This window comes from Lissotriton helveticus, chromosome 5_1 (genome assembly GCF_964261635.1).
Source record: "Lissotriton helveticus chromosome 5_1, aLisHel1.1, whole genome shotgun sequence".
In the NCBI taxonomy this organism is placed as follows: Eukaryota; Metazoa; Chordata; class Amphibia; order Caudata; family Salamandridae; genus Lissotriton; species Lissotriton helveticus.
In genome coordinates, this window is record NC_136065.1 from 1637339890 (window position 1) to 1637362781 (window position 22892).

A 22892-nucleotide genomic window follows, 5' to 3' on the forward strand; every position below is an offset into this window, starting at 1 on the left:
GCACATGGGCTGGCAGGAGGTGCGACTTGGGATAGTTCAGGGAAAACCCCAGACCATGAAGAAGGTGAATGGTGTGAGACATGTCTGTGGCACACTGTCGCTCCGACTTGGCTTGAACGAGCCAGTCGTCTAGGTAAGGGTAGACATGTATGTTTTGTCTCCTGAGGTGCGCTGCTACTGTTGCCAGACATTTGGTGAACACTCTGGGGGCAGCAGTCACTCCGAAGGGGAGAACCTTGAACTGGTAATGCCTGTTTTGTATGGTGAACCTGAGATACTTTCTGTGTGAAGGATGGAGTGGTATGTGGAAATAAGCATCCTTGAGGTCCAAGGTTGCGAGGAAGTCTCCCTGGTTTAGTAATGGAAGAACCTGTTGCAGTGTTAACATGTGGAAGTGTTCTGAAAGAATGTACTGGTTCAGAGGCCTGAGGTCCAGAATCGGTCTGAGTGAGCCGTCCTTCTTTGGGATTAAGAAGTACAGGGAATACACCCCTGTGCCTTCCTCCTCCACCGGCACAAGCTCTATAGCGCCTTTTTGCAGCATTACAAGAACTTCCTGCTGCAATAAGTGCAAGTGCTCGGCTGACATAGGACGTTGTCTTGGGGGGAGTGGATGTTAACTCCAAACAATAGCCGAACTGGATAAGTTGCCGTACCCACCTGTCTGTGGTGATGGACTGCCAGACAGGGAGGAACCGTTGTAGTCTCCCCCCGACAGGTGTTGGATGGTTGGGGGGCAGTGACAGGAAGTCACTGTTTGTTGGAGGCAGAGGAACGGGAGCAGTTGTTGCCTCTTCCTCTGCCTTTGGCACTGTTTCCCCGGTACCCTCCTCTACCTTGTTTGGGGTACGAGGATTGCGCCCCACCCTTGTTGTAAGGCGTTTGCTGTGCCAAGTGTCCTCTGGTAACACCTCGATTGCCTGAGCGACGAAAAGTGTTCCCACGGAATTGCTGAGACCGGAGAGCACCCATGGATTTGGCAGTCTCCGTATCTTTCTTGATTTTCTCGAGGGTGGTGTCCACCTCTGGGCCAAATAACCGGTCTGGATTAACAGGCTGGTTAAGGATAGCTGTCTGGATCTCAGGCTTGAACCCTGAGATGCGGAGCCATGCTTGACGCCTCAGCATAACACTAGTGTTTATCGCCCTCACTGCTGTGTCCGCAACGTCGAGCGCACATTTTATCGCAGCGTTGGAGATGAGCTTGCCCTCCTGTATAAGCATCTCAGCTCCCTCCTTAAACTGGTCTGGAAGGTGTTGCAGCAGTTGTTCCAGGGTGTCGTAGTGCGCCCTATCGTATCTGGCCAGCAGAGCCTGTGTGTTTGATATGCGCCAGATGTTTGCTGCCTGAGCTGCCACCCTTTTCCCCGATGCCTCTAGCAGTTTGGACTCTTTATCCGGGGGAGGAGCTTCACCCGTTGTTTGAGAGTTTGCCCTCTTGCGGGCATTTGAGACCACCAAAGAGTCTAAGGGCAACTGGCCCCGGATGTAGGTTGGGTCGCCAGTATTTTTTCTCTATCCTGGGGTTCACCACCCGAGCCCTGGTGAGTTCCTTTAAAATGTCCCTGGCATGTTTAAGGACCCCATTTAGCATAGGAAGAGTTTTCACAGTTTTTTCCGCTGCAGAGAAAGTGTCAAATAAAAAGTCATCCTCCACAGGGTCAGCATGCATCTCTACTTTATGATTTGTAGCTGCCCTCTCAATTAAAGCATTAAATGCCGCAGAGTCTTCTGTGGGAGAGGTTTTTACACCATAAACCTGAGTGTCCTGGAGAACCTGCTGGTCTCCGTGATCACCAGTGGCCATCCAGGAGTCCTGCTGATCATCAGTGTCTGTGTTTGCAGGAAAGTTATACACCTCATCTTGTTCCCCTTCATCTCCTTCTGAGCAAGTGGGTGAAGGTGTCGCCCCTCTCCCAGGCTGTGGAGGAAGTTGTTCAACTAGCACTGGAGTATCTGGTGCTGGCCTCTTCCGTTTGAGAGGAATTACAAACGACTCCAGAGGCTGTGAAGTAATTTTCCTCTTGTACAGCGTGAGCTTCCCTGTGTCGGCGTCGATAAAACGCGCTGACTGCTCCTCCAGTAGAGGTTGTCGAGGACCGAGACTTGCGCCGGAAGCTGTGGAGTCCTTGGTCACCAAGCGTGGTGCAAAGGCCTTAGGCGCCACCTTAGGCGGTAGAGTGTAGAGGATCGGCATCGAAGTCTTCTTCGTGGGGCCAGCGGTTGGGGGTGCTGAAGGTGTGCTCGGCTCCGACGCCGACGCCTTGTCCCGTATCCGCTTGAGGGAATCCGATATCTGCTTGGTAAACGAAGCGGATGGTTTCGTCGACCCGAGGGACGACCTCTGTCCACCTCCATGTGAAGAGACGAGCGTCGTTGATGGCTGTTTGCCGCCGTAGGCGCAGACGTGTCTTCGACCATCGCGCTACTGTCACCGACCCCAGCCGCAGGCGCGGACGCAGACTTCTTCGGATCGACTGCCTTTGTTTTTTGCTTCGGTACTCCAGACTGTTGCTCGGTGCCCGTCGCCGACTTTGACTTCGACCCGGCCACCTTGCTCGACACCCGCTCGAGCACACCCTTCGAGCTTGGTTCCTTGGCCACTTTCGACACCTTTGCTGGGTCGCTAGCTTTAGAAGGTTTTGAGGTGTCCGAAGACGACGGCGTCGATGGCGGAGCAGGCGTCGTCGGTGTCGATGGCGTGTCGACCATCTTTGTTTTGGTCGATACCGATGTTGTGAGTTTCGGTTTCGATTTCTTTAATGGCGGCTCCCCTGAGGTGTCGGCCATCTTCGTCGATACCGATTGTGTGAGTTTCGGTTTCGATTTCTGTAATGGCGGCTCCGCTGAAGTGTCCGTAGCCGGGCCGGAAGGCGGGGCCGTGGATCGAGGTGGAAGGTCGTGGGTAAGGCCGCGTGGCGATCCCGTGACCTGGGCCATTGTCAGAGTACGAACGGGGCATAGCTCATCCTCCGAGCTATCTTCCACGGCCCCATATACTTCTTCGTAGTCCCCTACCTCCTCGACGTTTTCTGCCAGGTCTGGAGCCACGACATCTGCCTCGGATTCGGGCTGGACCTCCGCCGATGAAGGTGAAACTTGTAGTTGAAGTACTTGTACTTCTGCTTCGGGGTCTTCGAAGATGTCGTCCGGCGCCGGGGCCGACCGCTGTGCTTGGAGGCGCGCCACGCGCCGAAGCTTGAGAGTCTTCTTTGACCTGAATTTGGAACAGGCCATACAGTTGGTCTCGTTATGGTCCGGCGACAGGCATTTATTACACACAGGGTGTACGTCGATGTGTGGGTACTTCGAGCCACACACGGGGCACTTCTTGAATGGACTTCGTTCCATGCCGTCCAAGTCTTGCTGCGTTCACAGGATCTTGATGACCGAAGAGTCACCCGACTCCTCAGCTCTCCGACTCGACGAGTTGGAGAGTTCACGAGACCGAACGCGAACAATACCGACGGGATAAGCGAAGGCCTTTTGGCCTTGAAAAGAGAGTTTTTTTATCGATTCCGAACAGGAGACGTCGAAATCACATCCGAACCCAATGGCGGAAAAAAACAATCTGGGGATGGAGTCGATGCCCATGCGCACTGTAGTCCAGGGGAGGAAACACTAGGCGGCGATCTATGCTATAGATATGAATTTAGCAGCCCACATGCCTCGAACTTGCGTTTCAGTATTTCGTACGTCGAGTCAAAAGGTGTCAATGCTATCCAATGGCAGGTAAGCGCATTACCAGTTCCCAGGTGAGTACTTGGTTGGTGAAGTTAAGGTTCTGGGCATAGACTCAGGGGTCCCCCAGGGTCAGGTAAGTACAGTTAGTCCAATCCCAGCGGCACAGGGGCGGCCGGGGGCAGAGGTAGGTAGGCCCAATGGTATCCAATAAGGGAAAAGGGGGCCTTCGGTTGGTGGCTGCTGGCTAGCAGGCCGCGCGGTTCTGGGAGCTGGGCTCCTGGTCACTTGCAAGAGGGGGGAGTAGTATAGGACAAAGGGGTCACAGCCAGCGGCTGGGTGCAGGGTGCTTTTGAGCCGCCGGGCGCTCAATATTATCCAATGAGGATCTTGAAAAGGGAACAAAGTCTGCAGGCTCGGGGACGGAGACTCTCCAGGGGCGACCAGCACCTCAAGAGGTAAGTTGGGATATTGGAGCACAGGTAGGTACCCCAAAGGGGGGCACTGGGGTCTGTAGGGCACCGGGTGCAGGGGTGTCTTTGGGTGTCGGAAAAGCTTACCCTCTGCTGGTCGCGGTTGGGGTGGCCCTCGGTTCTGAGTCTGCAGGCGTCGGCTGGTTCGTCGAGGAGGGTCTTTGGGCACTGGACTTCGGGTTCCAGTCGCCAGGGGGACGTCCTCGTGGTCTTAGTTCGGGTTGGCTCGGCCTCGGCTGGTGCAGAGTGGGCTGGTACGGAGCTTCTTGGTGGGCACCAGGTGAGTTGTTGCAGCAAAGCCTCTGCTGATGGGAGTCCCAATCTTCAAGAGGGTCAAGGCAGGCAGGTCCTCTGGGTGTCCCACGGTTGCTGTCCGCGGGGGTCACCGGGTTTAGGCAGGAGCAGGTTCCAGGATCAACAGGCCGGTAGGGCTGGGGTCAAGTCAGTTGTTGTCGTCCTGTTATCAGCTACATGGCAGGTCTTTTTCTTGACCTTTCTTCTTTTTGGTATCGGGTTCTGAGGAAGAAAGTTTCAGGGAGCCCCTAAATACTAAATTTAGGGGCGTTACAGGTAGGGGAAGGGCAGGGACCAATAGGTCCCTGTCCTGGGGCGAGTACACCCCTTAGACTGCTCATCTCCTGTAGGAGGGGGGCAGGAGCCTAGCTGGGATTGGGCAGGGCTCCCCATCTACAAGATGGCCGGAGCCCGGGGTCGTGTTTCACCTCGCCTCCTCCACCTGAGGGGGGGAGTTGGCAAAGGTTGGCACACCCCCCTTCCTGACGTTTTTCCCGCCAGTCTTCCTGCCAGAGTGGGGGCAGAACTGGTGGGGGCCAGTTGCTGGGTACAGCAAATGGTCTGGAGAAGCTCTCAGAGGCGGCATGTATTTGAAGCTTTCCCCTGTCCATCCTGGGGGAGGAGACATAGCACCTCGCCCAGGATTTTATTTATTTGATTTATTTATAAAGTTTTATATAGCTCGAACTGGATCCCTAAGGATATCAGAGCGCTTTACAATAATTTTCATAACAGTTGAACCGCATTGTAACAGTTAGGAACATAATTCAAAACAAAAAGTGAGACAACAAATCACCAAGGGCGCATGCATCAGGTGTCTAGGTTATCTACATCAACTACTTAAAAAGTGATAAAAGATTGAGGTTTCAGGTGAAAAAAGGGCTTCCAAAATATACACTTTAGAAATACGCAAACTGTAACTAGCACAAACATTTTTTACACCTCCATTAAATGCAATTCCGGATATCTCGGTTTTATGTACGGATTTATTGTTATCCCCCAGTTTTTAAATGTTTGAGCCTCTGCAAGTATTTTGTATGCAATTAAGGATGTTGACCATGTTGCTTTACTTTTTTCACCACTTAATCCATCCTCGGCTATGAATTAGATTGAGGCCAGATCTGCTGTTGTCACATCTTCTAGAGAGGGAATGTGAGATAGCAGCCGTAAGATGTTGCCTCTGTTCAATATATCATGCATGCCTTTTAATAAATTATCTGGGCTCAGCCATATAGTGTTTGTTAGGCTTCTTGAGTAACCTGGGCTACAGATCTTTTTGTTGGATTTGCTTGTTTGAATAATTTCATGACCGTTTGTATATGACAGTGGTACCTGATTTGTAGACTTTATTTTTTATATTTTTATATAAAGGGTTTTATATAGTGCTGGCTAGACCCGAAGGTATCATAGCGCTTTACATGAGAATCAACAATGTAACAGAAAAAGATCATGTAGGAGAGAAGGGTCTGCAATCCTATGATCACCCAGATTTTTTGCTTTTTTTGCTTCACTGGTTTACGACTTTCCCTGGCTGTGGGCCTGCTAATCAGACCCACAGCCTAGCTGTTCTCTCTACTCCAAATTGTACCCATGTACTGAATTGGCACTGGGCCCTCTCTTGTGCCCCTGTAACCAGGGCTGAGGGGCACCCAGAGGTCTCCCAGGGGCTGCAGCATGTATTATGCCACCCCTGAGTTGACTAACTAAATCCGACACAACTGGCTGCTTGACAGCTGGGGCAAGGTGGTGTAATCACCCTTTGCTTTAGATATAGTATTCCTATATCTAAACCTAAAATGGACACATATATTCCTATCAGTCACTCCTATGGCAGGCCTTAACAATCCTGAAGGCAGAGTGCGTGGAATAATGTGAAATGGTGCTCTGGCATGAGCTGAGCCCGTTTGCAGCTTGCGGAACCCAGTCCTAATAGCTGTTCCATGATAACGCTATACCATATACTCTTAAGTGCATTATGTACCTCGCGGTCATATGCTAACTTTGGTATAACATTATCAAAACATGTCGAGTAAGGTGTCATACGAATTGGAATACTAACCCCTCGCCAATTCTGGCGACGGGGTTAGCATTCCACCCTTCTAGAGGGACACGACATGTTGGTAACCTGTAACCCCGGTTAAAGTCAGACATAGCCTCAGCTCCACAAGATGGATGCTGCCACCGAGACACAAGTCTGCCCTCCTGCTGCTGGGAGTCCTCCCAGCACAGAAGGCAAGGACAAAGGGTTTCCTGCCAGGGGCAGTGCCAGCACCGTCCCAGACAGGATTTTGTGTATCCTAGGTAGGCAGGGCTTTAGAGGAAGGTGACTGCAAGTGGCACCCCGGTGCTCACTATGCATAGGCCGGCTTGAACCAGTTCCAGGGGCACTCCAGCCCCTGATCTGGGGAAAAGCCCGGCAAAGGAGAGGGGTGTAACCACCCCCTCCTAGTCCCACCCATAGGACAGGACTTAGTCGTGTGCCAGCCCCCTTTTGCAGGATAAAGGTAGGAGCAGGCCCCCTTTCAAATCAGATCATCTTTGAATCCTGAAACTACTTTCCACGAAAGGAACTCAAGACTTCTTCCTAAGATTTCTCCCTTGTGACTAAGGAGTAGTCACCCTGCAGCAGCAGGCACCAACCAAGCATCGCGGTCTGCTGTAAGTCTCCTCACCGGATCAAGACTGCCCAGCTCGAGGAGAACCGGCTTCCCTGGCACCTCTGACCTCTACCTGCATCATCAGCCCAGCTGTGATTCGTGGGTGTGACGAGACCTCGAGGGACCGGCCATCTTCCAAGACTGCACGACGCTTGACCAGCACGACTCCCGAGTGACCCTCGACCGAGTGCTTTGGGGTAAGAGAAGCCCCAACCCTGAGCAGCTCCAGCACCGAAGTTCAGCTCCCCTGCATCCACGAGATCTGCGTGGGGCCCTTCTGCTCTTTGCTGCTCACCGCGTTGTCCAGGTCGCTTGCCCGTTGGCTAGTGGCCCTCTGACGACGAACTTCGACGACAAACACCGCTGGTCTGGTTGCTCCAGACTGGCCCTTGCTCCCCTCCAACAGAGGAGCACCCTGGACCCTCCTGGTCCACTCCAGACGCCATTTTGAGTCCACCGCGTGGGCTTGCATTTGCCAAGACTTGTTGCCCCAATCCTGGGTCCAGCGACGTCGACAGCAGATATCTTCGTGGGACAGCTCGCACCTCCATTCTGGTCGCCGACAACGCCTCCTGGTCCGAGAGACTGCAGAGCCCAGCAGCGCCCACTCACCTGGTTGAGGTGACTTCGTCCGGTGCCAATCTGGTGCCCACCTAAATCACTGGCTAGTGATTCAGAACTTGGTCCCCTCTGCTTACAGTTCTTCCTCTTCTCCGATCCAGGCTTGGATCCCCAAGAACTTCTTCACTGGTCGCCTGCCAGCAACTTCTTTCTTCAGGCTCCTGGTTCATCAACGAAGAAACCCGACGACATTTGAACCCTATGCAGCCGCAGCCCCTGGGCTAGGTAAACTGAGTACTCCGGTGCTCCAGCGTAGTCCAACTCTCTAAGTGTCTAGAACCACTTTCGTTTTTGACCTACCTAGTCGGGTTCGCCCGAAAACACTAACTTTGCTTTTACTAGCCTCCATAGACTTTTTCCCGCCTTACGCCTGAGAGTTCCCACTCTGCACACGACGTCCCTAGGCCTCCTGCTTGTAATCTAAAGGTTCAGTAGTCCAGTCCTAGCGATTCTAAAGCCTATGAGAATAGTTACTTACCTGCTAGTATTTCGCATTCCACTTGTATAGTATATGGTTTTTCGTGCCCCTCGGGCATTTGTGTAAATTGTGCGACTTTAAGTATTTCTTTAAGAGTTTTGTTGTGTGCTTAGCTCCCTGTCTCATAAAGAGCCAGGGTAGTCTGGTTATAAATAAATCTACTTTATTTTTCATATTAACTTGTGTGGTGTCCTTTCACTTGGTGTTCAAGGGGTATATGTGATGGTAAAACAGCTGGCTTAACACGCCCTCTAGAGTTTAGCCTAAAGACTGCACGTGTCCATGCTACTAGGATAGCTGGTCTATCAGGTTGACTTACAACCAAACATCAATAAGGGTTGTTTGGACTGATACAGAGTGTTCACTAGAATAGTGAACATTATATATCAGGCCAACTTCTCACAATCAACAATTACACAATACATCAAAAAATAGGCAATACATTAGGAGAGGAGAGAGAAAAGTAGTGGAGGGGGCAGGGGAGGTGAGAAAGGGAGGATACGGGAAGACACAACAAGGAGAGACGAAAGGAAGTCTGTCTAAAGACCGACTGGGTAGATCTCCCACTTTAGCTAAACCAAGCAGCTCCATCGGGCATCAAACAAAATAGTTCAGTCGGATATGCATTGTTGCAGGCCCAGGAGAGCGGGGGGCTCTCCACCCAGGGGTCCAGCAACATGTCTGCTGTGTGGCAGCTTCTGCAGCCACTCAGCCCAGACGTGGATTGTAGGTTCGGGTTTTGAAGGGCATCTCTAAGATGCCCTTTGGTGCATTTTACATCAAATCTCACACTGGCATCAGTGCAGGTTTAATGTGCTGAGAAGTTTGGTACCAAATTTGTCAGTCTTCAGTGAAGCCATTATGGTGCTGTGGAGTTCGTAATGACAACCTCCCAGCACCATATACTCTTAATGGCATCACTGCACTTACAGTGCCCAGGAATGGCCCTGGGTACTGTAGGGGCACATGGCTCATCCACCTGTGCCCTCTCCTCTGGCATAGGGCACCCAGCTAGAGGGGTGAATAAAGTATGCCAGAGCAGTGGGTTCTGTGGGCAAGGCACCCAGGGATGGGTGCCATGTCAACTCTAGCTTTAGTTCTGTACTTCGGCACTCTGTGTAGGAGAGTAGGGTCTGCAATCCTATGATCACCCAGATTTTTGCTTTTTGCTTCACTGGTTTACGACTTTCCCTGGCTGTGGGCCTGCTAATCAGACCCACAGCCTAGCTGTTCTCTCTACTCCAAATTGTACCCAGGTACTGAATTGGCACTGGGCCCTCTCAAGTCCCTGTACCCAGGGCTGAGGTGCACCCAGAAGTCTCCCAGGGGCTGCAGCATGTATTATGCCACCCCTGGGCTGGCTGACTAAATCAGACACAACTGGCTGCTTGACAGCTGGGGCAGAGTGGTGTACCCACCCTCTGTTGTAGATATAGTATTCCTATATCTAAACCTAAAGGGACACACAGATCTCCTATCAGTCACTCCTATGGCAGGCCTTAACAATCCTGAAGGCAGAGTGCTTGGAATCGTGTGAGATGGTGCTCTGGCATGAGCTGAGCCTGTCTGCGGCTTTCGGGATCCATCCCTTAGCCGTTTCCATGATATCGCATACCATATACTCTTAAGTGCATTATAATCCTCGCGGTTATGTGCCAACTCTGGTATCGCTTTATCAAAACATGTCGAGTAAGGTGTCATACGAATTGGAATACTAACCCCTCGCCAATTCTGGCGACGGGGTTAGCATTCCACCCTTCTAGAGGGACACGACATGTATGTAACCTGTAACCCCGGTTAAAGTCAGACAGAGCCTTAGCTCCACAAAATGGATGCTGCCACCGAGACACAAGTCTGCCCTCCTGCTGCTGGGAGTCCTCCCAGCCCAGGAGGCAAGGACAAAGGGTTTCCTGCCAGGGGCGGTGCCAGCACCGTCCCAGACAGGATTTTGTGTATCCTAGGTAGGCAGGGCTTTAGAGGAAGGTGACTGCAAGTGGCACCCCGGTGCTCACTGTGCATAGGCCGGCTGAAACCAGTTCCAGGGGCACTCCAGCCCCTGGCCTGGGGAAAGCCCGCCAAAGGAGAGGGGTGTAACCACCCCCCTCCTAGTCCCACCCATAGGGCAGGACTTAGTCGCGTGCCAGCCCCTTTTTGCAGGATAAAGGTAGGACCTGGCCCCCTTCCAAATCAGATCATCTTTGAATCCTGAAACTACTTTCTGCAAGAAGGAACTCAAGACTCTTCTCAAGATTTCTCCCTTGTGACTAAGGAGTAGTCACCCTGCAGCAGCAGGCACCAACCAAGCATCGCGGTTTGTTGCCAGTCTCTCCTTCGGATCAAGACTGCTCCAGCACGACGAGAACCGGCTTCCCTGGCACCTCTGACCTCAACCTACATCATCAGCCCAGCTGTGATCCGTGGGTGTGACGAGACCTCGAGGGACCGGCCATCTTCAGAACTGCACGACGCTTGTCCAGCACGACTCCCGAGTGACCCTCGACTGAGTGCTTTGGGGTAAGAGAAGCCCCGACCCTGAGCAGCTCCAGCACCGAAGTTCAGCCCCCCTGCATCCACGAGATCTGCGTGGGGCCCTTCTGCTTTTTACTGCTCACCGCGTTGTCCAGGTCGCTTGCCCGTTGGCTAGTGGCCCTCTCACGACGCTCCACGACGACAAATACTGCTGGCCTGGTTGCTCCAGACTAGCCCTGGCTCCCCTCCAGAAGAGGAGCACCCTGGACCCTCCTGGTCCACTCAAGACGCCATTTTAGGTCCACCGCGTGGGCCTTGCATTTGCCAAGACTTGTTGCCCAATCCTGGGTCCAGCGACGTCGACAGCAAGTACCTTCGTGGGCCAGCTCGCACCTCCATCCTGGTCGCCGACAACGCCTCCTGGTCCGAGAGACTGCAGAGCCCAGCAGCGCCCACTCACCTGGTTGAGGTGACTTCGTCCGGTGCCATCCTGGTGCCCACTCAAATCACTGGCTAGTGATTCAGAACTTGGTCCCCTCTGCTTACAGGTTTCTTCTTCCCCGATCCAGGCTTGGATCACCACGAACTCCTTCACTGGCCGCCTGCCAGCAACTTCTTTCTTCAGGCTCCTGGATCTTCAACGAGGGTTTCCGACGCAACTTCAACCCTATGCAGCCGCAGCCCCTGGGCTAGGTAACCTGAGTACTCGGGTGCTCCAGCATAGTCCAACACCCTAAGTGTTCGGATCCACTCTTGTTTTCGACCCACCTAGTCGGGTTCGCCCGAGAACAGTAACTTTGCAACTGCTAGCCTCCATAGACTTTTTCCCGCCTTACGCGTGAGAGTTCCCACTCTGCACACGACGTCCACAGGCCTCCTGCATCTAATCCCAGTGTTTGGAATTGTAGGCCTAGCGATTCCTGAGTCTAGAAAAGTACTACTTACCTGCTAGCAAGTTCGCATTCCACTTTTGCAATATATGGTTTTTCGTGCCCCTCGGGCATTTGTGTAAATTGTGCGACTTAAAGTATTTTCGTAAGAGTTTTTTTGTGTGCTTAGCTCCCTGACTCATAAAGAGTTCAGGGTAGACTTGTTATAAATAAATATCTGTTTATTTTCATAACAACTTGTGTGGTGTCCTTTCACTTGGTGTTCAAGGGGTAATGTGATGGTAAAACAGCTGGCTTAACACGCCCTCTAGAGTCTTAGCCTTAGATTGCTTGTATCCATGCTACTAGGATAGCTGGTCTATAAGGTTGACTTACAACCAATCATCAATAAGGGTTGTTTGGACTGATATGCAGTGCTCACTATTCTAGTGATCACTATGTATCAGGCCAACTTCTCACACTCTGTCTGCAAAGGCAGTGTGTGGGTGCCAGGGTACAGGGCCCCTGACGGTGGCACAATACGTGCTGCAGCCCTCAGGGGTCTTCTGTGGTCACCATGCCCTTGGTACCTAGGGTACCATTTACTAGGGGCTGACAGATGGCCCGAGATGCCAATTGGGTCATTTGTTTCAGCATAGTTTTAGAGAAGGAACACAGGCCCTAGGAACCTGGTTGGCAGGAACCCAGGGCTCACTCAGTCAAAGCACATCAGCAGTTCAGAAAAAGTGGGGGCATACCTAATGCAAGAAAGATGGCACTTTCTCATAATAGGGAGAAGCTGTTAAGAGGTAAAGAAAATGAATAATTGGAAGGGAGGGCTGGGGGAAAAAAGTTATTTGTAAGCACTGGGAAACACCATCCATGTGATTATTTTATGAAGCAAAAAAAGAGTAAACAATGAACGACAGAATAAAAAAAATAATTTGAAAATATTGGTACACACTGAAACCCTCCAACAGAGTTCACAAAAAATAGAAACAGAAAACAGTAGTGTCTATGTCTACACATGCCTCACCTTGGAGTCCTTGCAGTACATCTCATATTGCTGGATCATCTGCCGACTGGCCAGGCTTCCATGGTAGACAATGGTATTCATGTTAGTCCACGTGGCAAATTCACGCTCCCAGTTGGTGATGGTGGAAAGTGGGGCGATGACCAGGAAGGGTCCACGCAGGCCAACGCTGTACACCTCCTCAAGAAAAGTGATAGACTGGATGGTCTTCCCCAAACCCATCTCATCTGCCAGGATGCAGTTCTGTCTGAGAGGGATTTGAAGATTTCAAGAGGTAAAGAGCAATGCACAGCAAAGAGAGAATGCGTGAAAATGGAGGTGAAGTAAATGTGATAAAAAGAACATCTGAGCATAGCAAAATAGTTACTCGATGCACTTCTATTAATATGGCTTGTACATATTTTAAATAGCTCACTGCTTCTGCTTTGCCTACATTCTAAAACGAAAAATAACGTATTCACACTGAAGCTTGCTTTGAGTATTGTAACACACTAGACATATGAACTCAATAAAGGGGGGAAAAATAACATTTAGAACGGATAATAAAGGAACAAATTAACAAGCCATGTGTATTTCCAATTACCAGATTTTCTTTTAGGCCTCTTCCTACCCCTTTAGTGCAGTGGTGTAGACTTGCTACCTTCCCATAGAATGTATTGTCACTTCCTCTGTGCAGCAAGCCCCCTTTGCCTCAAACCCATTGCTGCCACTAGTATACACAAGTACAATTCAACTTACAATCCCATGCTAAAAGCCTAGGACAGAGATGTCCAATACAGGTTGAAAAAGGACAATTTCATACGAGACTAAGAATAACCAAAGACTATGCAAACTAGTTCACTCATTTAGTTCCACTGCTTGATGATTCAGATCATCTAGCTATTACAAAATGTGGCATTCAGTCCTCACATGATTGCATTAATGTGATCTCCTCTACAAGACTCTGCAGCCCTAGATTACAGTGAATTATAGAATGTTCCTACCCCTATTAACACCCATGCTCTCACTGGAACACAGTAATGCAATAATACTTTCAAGCTTCTAGCTAGTCATACAGTACAAAATTGGTGTTACACCTTGGCGAGATACCGATTCACTGCCTTCATTATCCTTACATATTTTACATGGAGATTGTAAGGATAAAAGTCAAGGCCTGGCTTGGAAAATGAGTGAACAGTCCTAGTGAATTAAACAACCCGCAAGCTCTACAGGGTTTGGTTAGACACTATGTAACCAAGGCAAAGCTCCACCAGTCATGGGATGTATTCAAAGTAAGAGCCACTACTTCTACTACTCCACCACACCTGGTTCATGAGCTTGTACTTTTTAGGTCTCGTCCTTTACCATTCCGAAGGAATGGGAAATGGCGAGAATTCAAGTGCTCGAACTGATTGTCAAACCACCGCTTTTTTTCGTGGCGTTTTCTTCGAGTGCACGTACAGGCACGCGCTTTTGGCCCAAAAACTTTCATGGCCATCTGTTCCTCAATGTCCCTCCCACCCTTCGTCAGGCTAATGGCCCTCCCCTCCTCCCCCAGCACAGAGCGCGCATCGTGGCCGCACAGCACATCAAAGGGCTTCTCCCAGCGTGTGCTGTGCGGCTTCTCCTCCCCTAATTATGTGGCCGGCCGTACTTGTGTTTCCCGGCGCTTCCCGGCCACTCTTGTATTTAATTAGCAGCAGCAGCATTTCTCCTGCGTCAGGCCACATCAAAGGCTCTGTGCCACTTTCACCCACACAGCAACACTTAGACACGCAACGCCACTCACACCCACGCAAGCCCACTATCATCCACGCAACACCACACTCTCCCACGCAACGCCACTCACCCACGCAACGCCGCTCACCCACGCAACGCCGCTCACACACGCAACGCCGCTCACACACGCAACGCCGCTCACACACGCAACGCCGCTCACACACGCAACGCCGCTCAGCCACGCAACGCCGCTCAGCCACGCAACGCCGCTCAGCCACGCAACGCCGCTCAGCCACGCAACGCCGCTCAGCCACGCAACGCCGCTCACACACGCAACGCCGCTCAGCCACGCAACGCCGCTCAGCCACGCAACGCCGCTCAGCCACGCAACGCCGCTCAGCCACGCAACGCCGCTCAGCCACGCAACGCCGCTCAGCCACGCAACGCCGCTCAGCCACGCAACGCCGCTCACACACGCAACGCCGCTCACACACGCAACGCCGCTCACACACGCAACGCCACTCACACACGCAACGCCACTCACACACGCAACGCCACTCACACACGCAACGCCACTCACACACGCAACGCCACTCACACACGCAACGCCACTCACACACGCAACGCCACTCACACATTGTGGGTGCAGATTGTGGGTGCAGATTGTGGGTGCAGATTGTGGGTGCAGATTCAGAGTGCAGATTCAGAGTGCAGATTCAGAGTGCAGATTCAGAGTGCAGATTCAGAGTGCAGATTCAGAGTGCAGATTCAGGGTGCAGATTCAGGGTGCAGATTCAGGGTGCAGATTCAGGGTGCAGATTCAGGGTGCAGATTGTGGGTGCAGATTGTGGGTGCAGATTGTGGGTGCAGATTGTGGGTGCAGATTGTGGGTGCAGATTGTGGGTGCAGATTGTGGGTGCAGATTGTGGGTGCAGATTCAGGGTGCAGATTGTGGGTGCAGATTGTGGGTGCAGATTGTGGGTGCAGATTCAGGGTGCAGATTGTGGGTGCAGATTGTGGGTGCAGATTGTGGGTGCAGATTCAGAGTGCAGATTGTGGGTGCAGATTGTGGGTGCAGATTCAGGGTGCAGATTCAGGGTGCAGATTCAGGGTGCAGATTCAGGGTGCAGATTGTGGGTTCAGATTGTGGGTGCAGATTGTGGGTGCAGATTGTGGGTGCAGATTCAGAGTGCAGATTGTGGGTGCAGATTCAGAGTGCAGATTCAGAGTGCAGATTCAGAGAAAACTCTGCAGCACCACCACCATTGCAATGCAATAGGTCTCGTTTTAACGCAAATTTAAGCTATAGGCCTTGTAAATGACAAAGCCTTTTATTTATGTTCCAAAAACCAGAACGCAAAAATAAAGGGCATTATCATTTACAATGCTAATAGTTCAGACTCGCGTTATTGCGAGACCTATTGCATTTCCAATGCTTGTTTACCTGAACCCTGCTGAGGAGGTCTCATTCTAATACTGGTGTACCTATTTTCAGGTGCTCTAGCAGTCATTGGAAACGTATAGTTTCTTACCGGTCGATGTAGTTTTGCAGCTTGAAGACTTTCTGGATTCACTATCCTGTGCATTATTCCGCCATGTAGTGATTGGGTCCGGAATTTAGTCTTTTTTTCTCTATTTTGTCCGTGCCCCAGGTGGGAGTCGTCGACATACCACCATTTGGGGTCCTCCGGAAACTCCCACCTTTGTCCGCCATCTTCGGATTCTTTTTTTTGTTGTCATGTATTACTTTTTTTCTCCTTTCATCTTTTTAAGTCTTTCTCCGGCTTTAATCCCTTTCCTTCTGTCTCATCTTTCTGGCGAAGGAGGGTGGGTTCGCTAGTAATACAGAAAGTCTTCAAGCATCAAAACTACACTGACAGGTAAGAAACTAAACGTTTTGCAGCGTGAATCTTTCTGGATTCACTATGCTGTGCATAGAGTTTGTAGCGGTTTGTCCTTATTGTGGTGGAAGATTAGCTCAGGTTACTGAATATGTGTTGTAAGACCTTCTGTCCAACTTGTGCTTCCTTATTCATTTGGATATCTACACAGTAGTGCTTAGTGCACGTGTGCACTGAAGACGATGTTGCAGCTTGGCAAGTGTCTTGAATTGGTGTGTTAGCTAGAAACGCAATTGTTGCTCCTTTCTTCCTTGTTGAGTGAGCATGAGCTGCTCCTTGTAACAATTGTCCTGCTTCTTTGTGGGAGAGTTGTATGGTTTGTGCAATCCACCGTGCAATAGTATTTTTGGTAACTGTTCGTCCCAAAAAACTGCCGGCAAAGGAAACTAAGAACTGCTTTGTCTTTCTGCACTCCTTTGTCCTTTCAATATAGTGCATTACAGCACTCCTGGCGTCAAGTGTGTGTAGCGCCCTTTCTGTGCTTGTGGCCGGTATTTGGGAAAAAAGGAATATGCTACTTACCAGTATGCATCTGTTCTTGGCATGTAGAGCTGCAGAGTTGTACATTTAGCAATAGATCGCCACCTGGTGTTTGTCTCGGATGATTGCAGGTTGTTGTTGTCTTCTTGGAAGAAGTCTTTGTAGTCACGAGATAGGTGACTCCTCCCTTGGACAATACTGCGCATGGTCATCGACTCCATCCTCAGATTGTTTTTCACCATGATGGGAAATGATGGAGTTAGTAGAAGAAAAGAGAAAAGGATGTCCATGCGTGTGCATCTAAGTAAGATGAGTACTGGAACGGATACAAGTCCCGGGGAGGCGGGAGGGCATGTAAAACTCTGCAGCTCTACATGCCAAGAACAGATGCATACTGGTAAGTAGCATATTCCGTTCGAGTCATATGAGCTGTAGATTGTACATTTAGCAACGATTGTGCAGCAGTGTCTCCCCTAGCGGTGGTCGCTTGTATCCGTTGCAGCATACTGAAATAGTGTTTTAAGTACAGCTTGTTTTACTGCAGCTTGCTGCTTGGCTTGCACATCAACACAACAGTGTTTAGTGAAGGTGTGTATGGTAGACCATGTTGCTGCTTTGCATATGTCCTCTAATGGTATGTTTCCTAAGAAAGCCATAGAGGCTCCTAGTTTGCGAGTGGAGTGCGCTCTAGGAGGAACTGTTAGTGTACGTTTTGCTTTTTGATAGCATATTTGAATACACTTTACAATCCATCTGGCAATTCCTCCTTTAGAGATGGGATTGCCTTTGTGTGGTGGAGAGAAAGATACAAATAGTTGTTTTGTTTTTCTGAAGGATGTTGTCCTGTCTGTGTAGTATAGTAAAGCTCTTCTAACATCTAGGGTGTGTAGAGCTCTTTCTGCAACAGAGTCCGGTTTTTGAAAAAACACTGGCAACTCTACTGATTGGTTGAGGTGAAAAGGAGTAATGACTTTGGCAGGAATTTTGGATTGGGTCTAAGAACCGCTTTATTAGGGTGTATTTGAAAAAATGGTTCTTCTATTGTGAATGCTTGTATTTCACTCACTCTTCTGAGAGAGGTAATGGCAACAAGGAAGGCAGTTTTCCATGTTAGGAATTGCAGTTCACACTTGTGTAAAGGCTCAAAAGGGGGACCCATAAGCCTTGTAAGGACCACGTTTAGGTTCCATACTGGTGCAGGTGGTAACCTAGGTAAGATTATTCTTTTTAATCCTTCCATAAGTGCTTTAATTGCAGGTACTCTAAAGAGAGATAGATGCTGTCTATTTTGTAAATAGGCTGCAATTGCTACTAAATGCAGGCGTATGGAAGAATAAGCCAAGTTGGACCTTTGAAGGTGTAGAAGGTAGCAGATGATATCTTGGATGGAAACATCCAATGGATCAATGTTATTGTTGTTACAGTATATTGCAAATCTTTTCCACTTGGCCGCATAACATGCTCTGGTAGTGGGTCTTCTAGCTTCTTTAATTATTTTCATACAGTCTTGTAGTAGGTTTAAGTAACCGAACTCTAAGACCTCAGGAGCCAGATCGCCAAATTCAGTTGGTTTGGGTCTGGGTGTCTTATTTCTCCATGGTTCTGTGTTAACCGGGATGGCGTGAGCCTTAATTTTTGATGTGGAACCAGTGAGAGATCCAGCAGTGTGGTGAACCACGGCTGACGTGCCCATGTGGGGGCCACTAGTATCAGTTTGAGAGACTGTTGTCTGAGCTTGCGTACTACTAGTGGAATGAGTGGGAGAGGCAGAAAAGCGTACGCAAATCTGACTGACCAGTTCATCCATATCGCATTTTTTCCCCGATTGTGGGTGTGGAAATCTGGCGGCGAAGCTTGGGCATTTCGCATTCTCGTGTGTGGTAAACAGATCTATCTGTGGATGCCCCCACCTTTGGAAGAATGGTTGGAGAACTTGTGTGTGCAGCTCCCATTCGTGAATCTGTTGTGACTGACGACTCAACAGATCTGCTATTTGATTGTGAATTCCTGGAGTGTTCTACTGTCAGGTGTATGTTTTGAAGGACGGCCCATCTCCAAATGGTCTGTGGAAGTTGGGACAGTTGCAGAGAGTGCGTCCCCCCAGTTTTTGTGCATAATACATGCCTGTCATATTGTCCATCCGGATTAGAACAGCTTTGTTTTGTACTTGTACTTGAAAGGTTTTGAGTGCCAGGAACATTGCTAGCAGCTCTAAATGATTGATGTGTAACTGTTTCTGTTGATTGTTCCATCGGCCCTGTGTGGTGTAATACAAGAGATGGGCTCCCCATCCTGTGAGGGATGCATCTGTCGTGAGCACTATTTGTGGAATAGGGTCTAGGAACGGCCGTCCCTTTGTCAGGTTTTTGGTGTTCCACCATTGCAGAGAGAGATATGTACAGCTGTCCACCAACACCAGGTCTGTGAGCTGACCTTGAGCCGGATTCCACTGCTGTGCTAGACATTCTTGTAGCGGGCGCATTTGCAGTCTTGCGTGAGGGACTATGAAGATGCAAGATGCCATCATGCCTATTAGTTTCATGAACACTCTGGCTTGAAGAGGGTGTTGGCATTGAAAAAGGGAAACTAAGTTCTGAATGCTTTGAATCCTGGCTTGACTGGGATACGCTAGAGCTACTGATGTGTTTATGGTAGCTCCTAGATATTGATGAACGTGCGAAGGCTCTAGGTGCGACTTGGTGTGGTTTATTGTAAACCCTAAGTCGAGTAATGTTAGTATTGTTTGTTTTGTGTGTTGTACACACTGGTTGAACGATCTTGCCTTTATGAGCCAGTCGTCTAGGTAAGGGAAGACATGTATCTGTTGTCTTCTGAGATGTGCTGCTACTACTGCTAAGCACTTTGTAAACACTTGTGGTGCTGTTGTGACCCCGAATGGAAGGACTTTGAACTGATAGTGTTGTCCTTGTATGACAAATCTTAGATACTTCCTGTGCGCAGGATGTATAGGCACATGAAATTAGGTGTCCTTTAGGTCTAGTGTTGAAAGAAAATCTCACTGTTCTAGCAATGGGAGTACTTGTTGTAAAGTGATCATGTGAAAATGATCTGATTGTATATAATGGTGGAGGGGCCTGAGGTCGAGAATTTGTCTCAGTGTCCCGTCCTTTTGGGGGATTAAGAAGTACAGTGAGTAGACTCCTGTTCCTTGTTCTTGTAGAGGAACTACTTGAATAGCATTTTTTTCTAGGAGTTCTAGAACTTCCTGTTGAAGCAGAGTTATGTGTTCTGTGGACATTGGACGCTGCCTGGGTGGTATGTTTGGGGGGGTTGCTGTGAGTTCTAGGCAGTAGCCATGTTGGATAATTTGTCTTACCCACTTGTCTGTTGTGATGGAATTCCAGACAGGTAGGAACTGCGATAGTCTCCCCCCCACAGGAGTGGAATGCTGTAAGGGGAGGAAGAGGGAAGTCACTGTTTGGGAGTGGAAGAGGAGCGGTTGTTATTACCTCTACCTCTTCCCTTGTTGTTATTGCCTCTGTATCCTCCTCTAAAGTAGCCTTTATTAGAGGAGGTCTGTGTGTGTGTTTTAAAAGATGATGTGGTATCTGCGCCGGTTTGCTTGGAGCCTCCTCTATAAGAGGAGCGGCAAAAAGAACCTCTGGTTTGGTTGGAATGTAATGCACCCATAGACTTAGCAGTGTCTGTGTCCTTTTTCATCTTTTCCAGTGTATTATCTACTTCCGGCCCGAACAGTTGGTTCTGATTGAAGGGCTGGTTTAGAATGGTAGTTTGTACTTCTGGTTTGAAATCTGAAATGCGTAACCATGCATGACGTCTGAGAATAACACTAGTGTTAACTGCTCTGGATGCTGTGTCAGCTACATCTAGTGCGCATTTAATTGAGCCATTAGATATTAAATTGCCTTCTTGCAAGAGCTCTGCTGCCTGATCCTTGTATTGATCTGGTAGGTGTTCCATTAACTTTTCTAATTGGTCGTAATGAGCCCTGTTGTATCGTGAGAGTAAGGCTTGTGTGTTGGCTATGCGCCATATGTTTGTTGCTTGTGCAGCAATTCTTTTCCCTGACGCATCAATAATCTTGGATTCTTTGTCAGGCGGAGGTGTGTCAACAGAAGTTTGAGAATTGGCCCTTTTACGTGCGTTTGACACTACCAAAGAGTCTAATGGCAGATGTCCCTTAATGTATACTGGATCAGCTGGCGCTGGCCTGTACTTTTTCTCTATTCTGGGATTTAACACTCTACACCTTACTGGATCTTTAAAAATGTCTGGAGCATGTTTAATGACTCCTTTGATCATGGGTATTATTTGAGTAGAAATATCAAGAAATATCAATATAGGACTAGCTAGGTTGTGTTAGTGAGACTCAGGAGGTACATCTGTGGGCAAACCATTAGGTTTGGTCATGAAGCCCTCACACACCAACCTAATTGGTGTCATGCTTCATCATCGGGCCCACCACAGTGACACCGAATGTGTCCCGGGTGTGCTGCGACTCCAGATTACTGAGGAGCTGGTATGCTTACTGAGTGTGCAGTGATTGGTGAGTATGAACGTGAAAAGTTAAAAGCTATACAGGTGGTCCCAGTTCCCAAGGGTGAAAGGTAAATTTTAATATCTGGGCCCCTGTTAGCAAGATAAAAAGGCTTGTGGACGATGTGGAGTGTATTAAGAGCTCCTACGTCCTATGTGGTCTACATGTTTCAGCCAGGCCTTTTGGTTAAAACTGGCTTTCCTCAGGACCAATGAGTATGTGTGGGTGACAGTAAACTATATTAAGTGACTTGGTGTGTGGTAAAAAGTGTCGCACTCGCTAAGGGCTTCATGACCAAACCTAATGGTTTGCCCACAGATGTACCTCCCGAGTCTCACTAACACAACCTAGCTAGTCCTATATTGATATTTCTACATATAACCAGGGGACCCGGACTAGCTTACCTAGTCCTCTCTCTCCCTTTTGATTTGCTATTATTTGAGTAGACCTTTGTGACTGTTCAAAAGTGTCTAATAAGAAGGCCTCCTCAATGGCATTAGAGTGCATAGGAACCCCATTGTAAAGTGCAGCTCTGTTTAGTAAATGATTAAACCCAATACTATCCTCTGGAGGGGAGGGTTTTGTTGGGTAGTACTGAGGATCAGGGATGTCTGGTGCATTATTTGGTGGGAAATTATATGCATCGTCTTCCTTGGGATATTCTGGGTCGATATCCTCATCTAAAGGGTATGTATGTGTCTCTGGTACATCATCCCCCCCACCCAAATCATACTCCTCGTCAGTGTGGTGTGATGATGCAGGAGATTGGATAGGAGAAGTTATAGGTTCAATATATGGATTAATAGGAAAGGAAGAAGGTGAAGGAGAGGAAGGGTGCATTGGAGAAGTTGCAAAATCCTTTTTGGCAGGAACCACAGGTGTAAGTGGTGTGTCTGCTGGCCTTTTTTTGTAAGGAATTGCTTCCACATGTCCAGTTCTTGGGTAATATGGACTTATTTCTGTCTAGGATCTGGTGTAAACAGATCTTCCTCCTCTATAATCTTCTTCGGCGTCGATTTTTTCGGTGCCGATAGAGGTTGCCTAATGTTTTTTGCCTTAGAAGGAGTGATCGAGTCCTGTGGCAATTTTTTCGGTGCCGAAGGTGTCCTACGTTTGTCTATAGTCTTTGGTACCGATATTGGTTGTTTCGGCGTGGAAACAGGTTTTGCTGGGCCTGCGGCGCCGGAATTTGGCTTCCCTTCTTTGTTTTTGGAACCGGAATGTTTCGGAGTAGAAGCTTTCGGCTCCGGTACTGTCTTTGGCTTCGGCGCCGATGTGTCTTTTTGTACGGGTGCCGAAGGGTCTTTGTCTCTGGGCACCAAAGGACGTTTTTGCTTCGGTGTCGAGAGTCCTTCGGTGTCGAAGGATTTTTCGGTGCCAATGGCAAAGGTGGAATTGGCATATGTGTTTTTTTCGGTGCAGAGGCACTGGAAGGCATAGTCTGTTTCCTCGAGCAGAGCCCGAAGGCGGGGCGGTAGATGGTAAATTTTGGTCTCAACTGGGCCCCATGGGCGGAGTGCCGACCGTTGCCTTTTGTTTGGGTAGTGTGTGTTGTGCAGGGGCAGAGGTACTCACGGGATGTCGAGATGGAATCGAATCGTGCGAGTCCTCTGCCCCCGATATGATCTGGAGATCAGGCGAGTCTTCCTCGGCGACGAGTGGAGCCTCGTCCTCGGAGATATCTTCGATCGGATCTTCATCCGCGGAGATGTCTTCTTC

The 22892-nt window shown here is 49.4% G+C and overlaps 1 protein-coding gene across 1 annotated transcript in view; it reads right to left on the reverse strand.

Moving 5' to 3' along the window:
- The window catches only part of LOC144755671 (chromodomain-helicase-DNA-binding protein 8-like), a 1307007-nt gene that overhangs the window by 995131 nt on the left and 288984 nt on the right, over positions 1-22892 (reverse strand). Inside the window, 1 exon segment of the mRNA XM_078644841.1 lies at positions 12579-12822. Coding sequence (XP_078500967.1) covers positions 12579-12822 — 244 coding nt within the window.